Genomic DNA, 11,240 nt, shown 5'->3' on the forward strand with positions numbered 1-11,240 from the left:
TTGGGGACGAATTTTTGTTTTCGTCGCAAATATCTGCAACGAACGAGAAATTTCGTCGCCAAGTTTGGCAACGACTTTATAGCAACAAAAAAGAATTCGTCCCAAAATTCGTCCCAGAATTTTTTGCGACGATTTTTTTTTTAAAATTCGTCACAAAATCATTGTTTTTTTTAGTGCAAGAATTGATAGATCGAGTCATCACATCATTAAAGCAATTTCGAGTTAGTAGTAAGCAGTCGATGGAAGATCGAGTTAAGATGTTAGTAGAGAGACAAATATAATGTAAGAATTCATAGATCGATAGAGTCTAAATTTTTCAACGCCGCATGATTTTAACTCATAAAAGACTCAAGATCTAATACTTCTGATAAATAGCTCATATTTGCAATAGTTCTTTTGAGGTGTCCTAATTTTCAACTTAATTTTTTTTATTTATCACTCATAAAATATGCAAAACGATTCTCTTAATTTAAATATTTTATGCATTGTATTGCTTACATCTTTTCAAGAATAATATAGATATAAAATCAACATTTAAAGAACTGATTTTGATATTATACTGTCATTTTGATAGTAATAAGTAGTTTTAATTTTACATTCATATATGAACATGAAGTGTAGTTTGAATTATTTATTTATTTTAATAATCTATTATAATATACTTACTGTAGGGTAGGATGGGATCAGATGCGATAATGATTTTAAGATTTGAGATGGGAAATGATGAAATTGAATTATATGCTTGATTTTGTGGTTGAAGTTATAATTGTACGATGTACAATGTTTTTGTGATGTTAGATTTTATTTTTGAACCATAATACATGTTTTAAATATTAATGCTTTGTACATAAATGAATGTACTTGTGAATGTTGCATTCAACATTAACATACTTTGTGAATGTTAAATGTGATCATGCATAAATGTATGTAATATAAATATGAATGTATCATGGATGATTTGAATGCACATTGTGAATGCTTGTACTATATATCATAAATGTTGAATATATATCGTGAAGGATAAATCTTTATAATGTATTAATTGTAAATATGTAAACATGATTTAGATCTCACAAATAAAGAGATTATGTTAAAATTTCAATTAATATTAATGATGAAATATTAATTTAATCGTTAATCTAAATTAATGAAAATAATTTCATCGCTAAATAACGGTGGAATATAAATTCAATAGTTTTGGTCGCTATTTTTTTTTTCTCAGTGAAGGCGATGCCAATGTTAAAAAACAAACTGACAAATAATTTGTCAATTTTCCACAAATAACTTGTCCACTAGATTCCTTGCAAGATCTACTATGCCTTCTCTTTCCTCGAGTATTATAACGGCATGAGAGGAGAGGTGGCATCAGTCCTCCTTCCCGCAGCAGTCGTCCTCCTCGTTCCCATGCAGCACACGTCGCCATGCATGGACCACCTTTGCATGCATGCACGTGTAGCTTCGGCATGCCGACTGGGGGCTGTCTCCTAAGTCCTACCACCATGTGGCTGATGACTACCGGAGCAGGCGTCGTGTCTTAACTGCGAAGACATAAAACAACTTAATTATAGTGCAATGTGTGTCGATCGCATTCCTTGACGATTTGCACCCGTTTAATTTGAGGCTTCAATTATTTGAACCCCCTCAATCAATATTTCTGTTTACTTTATTTCAGCCGATCGAAGCATATATCGATCATGGCCGGATTCCAGTGAGTCAGCGACCACCACCACCACCACCACCACTGTCACTTTTCCACGCCCGAAATGGCTGGCAAGTAAAGAGGCTCCGTGTTGATTGATGATCAACGCAATGCATGCAAGAAGCTCCCTGAGTGGATTCCAACTCCTCCCTCGACTGAAATGCTTTCCACCTACTTCTTCCCTTTCGTGTCCGAACTAAACATGTGCAGTCCCAAGCTGCTGCGCAGGGCAGGCCTTCCCAAACTGAGACAGGAGGCGATCGAGGCGATTGTTGTTGCTGTTGTCCCTCCCGAGACAGAAGCAGAAGTTTCAAGTCTTTCTGACACAGTCGTCGTCATATAATTGGTCCTAGCTAGCTAACTTCTTCTTTCAGAAGCATGGGCACATCACAGCTTTTGGTGTAAAGTACTCGAACAGCCATGGGAAGCTAGATGCGATTGTTGGTCCAAGTCCAGTCCAGAATATAATATTGTTTTGCATCTCGTTTTGGCAGCAATAGATAAACTATTTCTCAGTATCTACGACGACACTTTAAATTGGAGATCTTTGGATCCGAGAATTATATATGTTGCCTGAAATCGTTTAAATATGTTTTATGATCGATGTAGTACATGTTACTTCTATTAAGTACTTACTAAAATTGTGAACTTTAAACAAGTACGGAAGTGAAACCATATATTTAATTTAAGATCGATCCCTAAGCGAGAAGATTAAGTTTCAGTCGAAGAGGATTAGGATACATCAGTAAGAAAACAATGCATGAATAGTTACTTATGAAGATTTAATTTCTTTAAAATGACATATCAGGAAGAATCATCCTTGTCATTGCATCATGCATAAATAATTTACATTAAAAACAGAGATCCCGTGAAGATCATACAATACATAGGTGGAATATTCATCTTGCACATATTGATAGTTACAGTTCTTGGCAGGAAAAAGGATTAGGACTAAACAGAGGTGCGATAGCATCCTCATGCCACAAAGTGTTATTATCAAGCTACGTGCTTCTTTTTCCTCATCAGGTAATGGCACTGATCGATCATTCCTTCAAAAGAAGCTTCTTCCATGCAACGAGCTGACGTAGAAACTTATTGACCTGTAAATAAATTCAGAGAAAAGGTATTAGCAAATTCAGTAGTAGTTCACGTCAGGAGATCATGAGCTACTAGCTAGTTGCCCACCTCAGCTGGTTCTTGAAGAGAGTAGGACGCATTTGTTTCCTTTGCAAACTTAGACACAAGGATCCCTACACCCTGTCCTCTTTCACGCAATACCTGAGATTAGGACAAGCTAGTGAGCATGATTAAGAGATTAAGAATGATCAGAAATTCAAAATGTTGAGCAGGAAAGGACACAATAATTAGGGATACCTTGAAAGCATCTTCGTCTGTGCGGTCATCTCCTATGTACACTGGAAACACATTGTTACAATTTGCGAACCCTACAAACCAAGAGAAATATCGATGTGAATGAGAACGAAGTCGATGAATGCTGCCGTGCTAGATGAGATTCTTGCTCAGGCTTAATTACCTATGGACTCTAACAAGAACTCAAGAGCCTTCCCCTTGTCCCATTCGATGCTCGGGCGAATCTCCAATACTTTTCTTCCTACGGTAAGCCGGAGTTCAGGGTACTCATTCACCACTGAACGGACTAGCTCAGCCAATGAGTTCCATATCTGCAAATTATTCAGTAAGGAATATGCTTATTCATACCAATTGCGACGAATCAAATAAAGAGTTCTTCTTCTCACCTTTTCCTCAACACATCGGAAGTGGACTGATAAAGAGAAGGTGTTGTTTTCAACTTTGGAACCTGGGACGAACTTTGTTTTCTCTACCAGCTCTTTATACACCTTTAAACAAGGAGATTGAATAGATCAGCACAGGTAAGTTCGAGTAGAATTAAACTGCTAACTGATTCAAAAACATCTCCTTTTATTCTTCTTGTATATTTCTTGGATCATACACACCTCATCCATCACAGGAAGGAACTCACTGGCCGGTTGAAACAAAACAGGGTTGGCCTGCACCCATCCACAGAGCACGAGCAGCAGGGATCAGTGAACTGTCGAGGGCAATAAAATAGGGAAGTTTTTGAGCGCAGAGATAGAGACAGACCTTGGATGTTGTCTTTTTGGTGCTTTTGCTAGGACCTTTTATGTCCATGCCGTGGCTCCCAGCGTAGTACAATTCCTTCAATCGTACAAAATCGAACACCTAAACATGCATTCGAGTGAGTTCGAGGGAAACAGATTCATGCTGACTTCATCCATTGACATGAATAGAGAGATAGGAAGCTCGCCTTGTTCCTGCATCTGCCACTCACGATGGCAGTTGGGAAGTGCCTCGCCACGTCTCTCACGGCCTCCCTCATCTGAATTCATGCGGCGATCAACGCGCAATTTCATAGGAAAAATGTTTTGGAAATTTTGTGAGGACTCACCGGCTCAGACATGAAGGCGCTGTCGGGGTCGTCGACGATGGGGGACAGAGTGCCGTCGTAATCGAGGAACATCACCATCTGCTTCCCCTTTGACGCCGCGACGACGTCGTTGAAGTTGCCCAGCGCCGACGGGTGCTGCTTCTGCAGGTCGACAAATCCCGCCAAATTAGCACCATTGAAGCTGGCCAGTTTTGGAGCATAAGTGATAAAAATTACCAGCCAATCCTTGTACTCTCCATCGGCGACGACAGACAAGTCGGAGGCGGTCTCCCTGGGGTGGGTGGGGGAGGAGGCGCGCATGGAGTCGACCAATGCGCTGGGCCTCCAGCCGGCAATATCTTCCAGGCTCAGGAACCGGTTGTTGAGGCCGGGGCTAGATTGACGTGGCGGAGGAAAAGCAGGGAGGAGGAAGGGAGGTTCAGCCTTCGCCGCCGAGGTGGTGCCGGAGATGGAGATCTCCTCTGGGAAGATGACACTCTGCTTCACCATCTCCACGAAATATATCATGCAACTCTGTTTCCTCTCTGTTTTAACTTTAATGCGGAAAAGAGAGCAGGGACAGAAATCAATGGGAGTACGAGGAGGGATCGACTAGTGCTCTTCTTCGACTTCTCACGTCGTCGGGGGAGCTCAAATAGAAGAAGGAAGGAAGAGCACTGCCATTGGCGATTTGGCGGTGATCATATAAAGGCTCAGGAGCTGCATGGAAGCGGAGGCGAAGGCGAAGAGGGGGACGCGTCAAAGCTCCCCACGAAATCACCAGTAAGAAAGCCAGCCAGTGGACCCCATCTGCCTGGGAACCACGTCGGATTATTAAAAGCTGACACGCGTTCTATTGGTATTTCCTGTTTGAGGCGGGACAGCCGAACCCTTTCCACGGTCCCCAGGCTCCAATGAATTATTTATTACTCACGCTGGATTTTATTTCTTTGTTAATTAATCAATCAATTAACAACTTTGTGATTGATTGTTCTTGAGATTTCAAAAATGTTATTGTGCTTGCTTTTTGTTTGAAAACGATGAGAAAAGGGACCACGGGTTGACGTGGAGCTGTGGGCTGGTTGGGAACCATAATAATTAATAAAATATGTTAATGAATATATTAGAGATTAAGATTAAGTGAAGGCCCATGCTCCCTTTGACACATGTACGTTTCAAAAGTTAACATCAACTTAAGCTCGTATTATATTCATAATCCACCTATGCCAACTGCCAACGTCGTATTTTCCTTCATTATAATTAAAGTATATGTCTTAGTATCCACACAACTTAATTATTTTAATTAATTCAAACATAATATATATCTCTTTAATTAACTTGTTGCACACTTGGTATTAATTTTAAACAATTTCTAAACCACGTTATCTACACAAGGTTTGGTCGTTTGGTTGCTGTACTATAACGTAAGTAATTGGTGATTGATCTATTCAGTCTTGATCACAATTATTAATTTTTTTTCTCGTGGTTATCATATTGATTAAGTAGGCTTTGCATGCATCACATGTAAAGTAATTACATAATCATTCATCTAGTGAAATGTGCCTTCGAGCTAATCAAATAGGAATGTGAAATGAAGAAGGCATCCCTCGACAACTCGACTTAGTTCTTCTTTACTACGAATTAATTGCACCATAATTAATAATTAGGACCAAAGCAAGGAGAGGTTGTGGTGAGAAGAGGCACCACTTGCACGGTTTAATAGCCATTAATTATAATCTAGATATTCTAACAGTAGTATATGCATGCATGTGACGTTATAGTGTAATGAGATTAAAGTTCATTTTGATCATCATTTATCAATATTTCTCTTTTTTAAGTAAATAATAAAATCTGTCACCGTATCAGCTCTATAGGATCGATTTCATAATTATTTATGAGGAGATAAATTAAAAAGCTACAGTTAACCACGACGGGGAGGGCATTACTTTGATTTCATCGAGATTTGACTCTTGTCCATTTCCATAAGTCTGTTTCATCATAATCAATTTAATTATGCCATGAAGGCGTATTTCTCTAACTCACTATGATGTGGAAGGAGGGCTTCAATACTCTTGACTGAAACTAATACCAATTAATTGATCATTATATATATATATATATATATATATATATATATATATATATATATATTTTTGATATCCTGTGCGACTTATTCCGAGCGACACCCCTCCTACCCACCGTCGCTGTTGCCACCGCCGTCCACCGCCTCGGGTCCGATCGACGCGCCGCTCGCTGACGCTCTGTCCGACGGTGGATTTTCGGCTGGATAGTAGTCGGAATCCGACGAATTTGGATCGACGCGCCGCTCGCTGACGCTCTGTCCGACGGTGGATTTTCGGCTGGATAGTAGTCGGAATCCGACGAATTTGGCCGGAAACGCGGCCGACTATTTCGGGCATTAATTAGATTTCGGCCGCGATTTGGCCGCCCGTGTCGGGCGCCAGATTTTGACCAAATCGAGATCGGTCTTCAGTCGCGATTTGGTCGGAATCTGACGCTCGAAATTGCCGACCGCGTTTTCGATCAAATTCGTCGGATTCCGACCATTATCCGGCCGGAATCCACCGTCGGACGAAGCGCCGGCGAGCGGCATGTCGATCTGGCCAGAGGCAGCGGCGGGCGATGGCCAGATGTCACGGCGAAGGCGGCGGCAGTGGCGATGGGTCGGAGGTGTCACGCACGGGTCGCGCGAGATACATCGCGCAGCATATCAGCTCTCTCTCTATATATATATATATAATATATTTTCGGATTTAAATTTGTATTACAGGCTCGAATGGAAACTAAACAGTCGGGTTAGAAGGCAGGCCCGCCACGTCGGCACTCGGTGTGGGGCCCTGACACCGGATCCAAGGCCTTGGTCGGTGACCTTTTCGTACCCTTTTCCCGTGAGGCCCCGGTGTCAGGTAGATTTTGTCGTCTTCTTCGAGGGGTCGCCTTCGGATCTATTAATTATTCCACCACAGCCGGGTAGAGCGAACTCGACAACCTACCGACCTCCTTGTTGGCGCAACCGAGGAAGGCCCAGTCGGGCCACGCTATGGACCCCACAATTTGACCAATAGAAGGAGGGTATTGGAGGCCTGCCACGTTGGGTGATCGGCCACCCGCTTGTGCATATGCGGATCTGAGATCGCCGTCGCCGGCGGGCCACTAACTTGGCCGGTCGGTCGACGGTTTCCACCTGCCTTGTAACCGTCAAATTTAGTTGATTAGAAGTTGGAATCCATCAGTATAGTGAATTTGTGCATTAATGCTAGCGCTCACCGGGTCAGTTTTTGGCAAAAAAATATATTATAATTTTAAATTTCTGTATATATATATATATATATATTCATTCAATTAAATATGCCAGATTTATAAAGTGAGAAGAAAAAAATAATGAATAACTTCTGATATTGAATTGAACAATTATTTATAACCAACTCTGAGTATCGATAATATATACGAGTTAATTAATAATCAGTCTGCATTATTTAATTATAGGATACGTGTTGATCATTGGCTCTATATAGCATTTTTTTCCCCTTTTGAAGAGGGTTTAGTGACACCTAAACATGGAATCAAATGAAAAGATTAGATCTGGCCTAATGATTCCAAATGGAATATTATTATTGCTCTTTTTCTAGATTAGGATAAGATAGTTCTATAGATTTTGAAGTGTATTGTGTGATCGATTGTCATATAACCTATCATACTATAAGTTGCAGTATACATAAAAAATAATATACTGCACATATTATAAGAACACTAAAATAAATAAATAGATATAGTTATTAGAAAATTACAAATATGTTAATATATCTAAAAGTAGTTAATTAGGTACGTCCTCCAATGAATTATAATTGAGATATATACAAGGTAAGCGCAGGACTGTTTGCATGATCAGCTGTTGCAGGCTACTTCTTAATAAGATCCCATGCACATATCAGCCGTACGTGCATGCATGCATGCATGCTTTTTTCACGTCCACCTCCTCTTTATATCACAAACGAACTTAGCACAAAAGCGATCTTAGCATATATACGCATTAATTGCTCATGGATGGATGCAATGTATCAGTCGATGCCCTTCCAATAATTGTTCTGTGCCCATGCATTTTAGATTCTCCTGCTGTTGTTCTCCACGATATATATATCATCACTTAGTAATTCGATAAGACACTGTCCTTTCGGATTCTTCACGGTGCACCATATGAGCATGCATGCACTTAACGTTAAGGTATCTTCGAGCTTTAATTTATAAGTGGAAGTAGAATCCTTGCGTACATGTCTTCTAAATGGGCATCTAGATTGGTAAATCAGAGTTGGTGTGATAGAAAGATCCATTTAATTATTCAGCATCCATATGAGCAGTACTGAATGCATATCCATCACAGTTAAATCAAGCTAGCTATTTGGATAAGAGCATAAAACAAGAAGATAAAGATTCATTTTCAGTTCGAATATTTCCATGAGAAGCAAAAGATTTAAAGGCTTTAAATTGCATTATAAGGAAAGAATTCTTTGATTAATGCAGTATGAATAGAACCTCAAATTGAAAGTTCTCTCTTTCCTGCACCACTTTAACATTCGGCTAGCTACTTCATTTCTTTATTGTATATTTGAACAACACAATGAATTTTGAGTTTAATTGGAATATCTAATAAATACATCTCATTGTGAGCATGAGCATGGGTTGGTATATTGTGGTATTCATTCAAATTTATTAAGATAATCGAGCCAAGTCAAAAAATGAATTAAACGGAATGATTGTTCAAGCTTGATTTGGTTTTTTTTTTTTGTTATAAGCTTGAGCTTAGTTTAAACTTGACTTAAGCTTGATTTGTTTAGATGTTATTAAAATTTTAATTCAAGCTTATTCGATTGTTTAAAAATTTTATATTTTTTAAACTTATTTGATTGATTATTAAATTTGATAATATAAATATATTTGTTAATTTTAAAAATTTTTATTTATTTATCTATCATAATTTTGGAAGTTTTTAAAGAGTTTTATTAATTGATATAATTCATAAATTGTATTCATGAATATTATTCACAAACAATATCATTGTAATCTCTGTCTATATGTTGATGTTTTACTCAGTACAAGTTTATTTATATCCATTTGATATACATAAGGCTAATTAAATGAATAAGTTTGAACAACTCATTAAATTAAACAAATAAGTTTTAACACATATGTACTTAACATCATTAATATTCGTAAATAATATTTGTGAACATTGTTCATGAATAATATCTTTGAATCATGTTTAATTTATCAATAAAGCTCTTATCTTATTAAATAAAAAATTTAAAATAAATAAAATTAAAATGTAAAAATTTCAAACAATTAAACAAATTGAGAGTATGATAATATATAAACGAACTAATTTCAAGTCAAGCTCGAACCAAACTTAAACTCATAAAAAAATAATCAAACTAAACTTGAACAATCACTTCTATGGCTTAATTCATTTTAGATTCGTCTCGACTTAGCTAGCTCGACTTGATTACCTTATCAAATGAGTTTAAACACCACAAAACTTGATTTGACTTGGTTTATTTACCGTCCTAATCACCAGCTGGCTCTTGCCTTGTCCAAATCAAGAACCAGCATCCTCGCAAGTCTCAGTTCTCACAGTTGAGTCGTCGTCACCATTAAGCTACTCACTAGGCATTAGCTGTGTCTCCATTCTTCCCACACCAAAACCTCCCTTCTGTTTCTTTTCCATCCTTCTTTATTTTTGTGTTCTCATTTTAAAAAAAGAGCTAATGTTCAAACATAAAACAGAAATCAATAGCATCTCTAATTTACATACTGCAGCTTATATGATGAATTTGTCTGCATTTTCTCCTCCCAAATATATAACTTTATTGTTGTCTTATCCTTAATCACTTCATCTCCAATGACTCTGTGAGCTCATTTTGTTCTTGCTTTTAATTTGACTAGATTTTGGTGATTAGTTTAGGAGAGCTGCTTTTCCCCCCTCCCATCTGACAGCCTCCCCTCCCTCCCTCCTCTCTCTCTCCGTCTCAAATGACACTTTTATCTCCTTCTCTCTTTTTTTTATTTTTTTATTTTTCTAAATTTTCATTTAGTTTTATTTTTAATTAATTTTATTTAAAAATCATATTTTGCTGGATTCCGCAAAAATAAAATATCTATATTTTTAATTTTATTTTTTAATTAATTTAATTTATTATTTTTTCATCAATATGATTTTTTTTTCATTTTTTTAAATTTTATTTAGTTTTATTTTTTAATCAATTTTGTTTATTATTTTTTATCAATATTTTATTTTTAGAATTTTATATAAATTTTATTTAGTTTTATTTTTTAATTAATTTTGTTTATTATATTTTTCAATTTTAACATGTGTCAAGGGTTGGAAGAAGGATAATTTAAAGTGATGAGAGATTTTGACATGTGTCAAAAGTTGGAAAAAAGGTAATTTAAAAGGACGAGAGATTTTGACATATATCAAGAGTTGGAAGGAAGGTAATTTAAAAGGACGAGAGATGTTGACAGGTGTCAATGGGAGAATGAGTAATTTAAAGAGGGTGAGAGATTTTGACATGTGTTATGTGTCAAGAATTGGAGGAAGGGATGATTTAAAGGGAAAGAAGGTTCTGACATATATTAAAAGTTGGATGAAGATAATTTAAATGTCGAATTAGGAAGGTAATAAAAAAAATGAAAGATTCTGACCTAGTTAAAAATTATATAAAATTTAAAAAAATTAATAAAAAAATAATAAACAAAATTTATTAAAGAAATAAAACTAAATAAAATTAATAAACAAAATTAATTTAAAAATAAAACTAAATAAAATTAAAAAAAAATATATATATATATAAGTATTAATGAAAAATAATAAACAAAATTAATTTAAAAAATAAAGCTAAATAAAAATTAATTAAAATTAAAAATATATATAAGTAAAATAAAATAAAAAATAAAGAAAAAGGGCAAAAACGTCATTTGAATGGGGGAGAGAGAGAGGAGGGGAGGGGGGTGCGGTGTCAAGGGGGGAAAAGCAATTTACTTAGTTTAGCAACTGGACTTGAAGGGGATTCTTGATTTGAAAGGGAGCCCTGAAACAAC

General features: G+C 36.9%; 1 protein-coding gene across 1 annotated transcript; it reads right to left on the bottom strand.

Annotated features, from left to right (window-relative positions):
• Positions 1 to 2,742: 2,742 nt before the first annotated feature.
• Positions 2,743 to 4,637, bottom strand: LOC141811949 (putative trehalose-phosphate phosphatase 6). Its single transcript, XM_074700036.1, has 10 exons — positions 4,365 to 4,637; positions 4,149 to 4,289; positions 4,008 to 4,079; positions 3,824 to 3,922; positions 3,676 to 3,729; positions 3,457 to 3,558; positions 3,234 to 3,381; positions 3,074 to 3,144; positions 2,885 to 2,977; positions 2,743 to 2,799 (listed from the first exon to the last, which is right to left on the bottom strand). The coding sequence occupies exons 1-10, from the start codon at positions 4,635 to 4,637 to the stop codon at positions 2,743 to 2,745; spliced, it is 1,110 nt and encodes a 369-aa protein (XP_074556137.1).
• Positions 4,638 to 11,240: the final 6,603 nt, after the last annotated feature.

This window comes from Curcuma longa, chromosome 17 (genome assembly GCF_044706935.1).
Source record: "Curcuma longa cultivar G26 ecotype Majalengka, Jawa Barat chromosome 17, ITB_CL_G26_1.1, whole genome shotgun sequence".
Lineage (NCBI taxonomy): Eukaryota > Viridiplantae > Streptophyta > Magnoliopsida > Zingiberales > Zingiberaceae > Curcuma > Curcuma longa.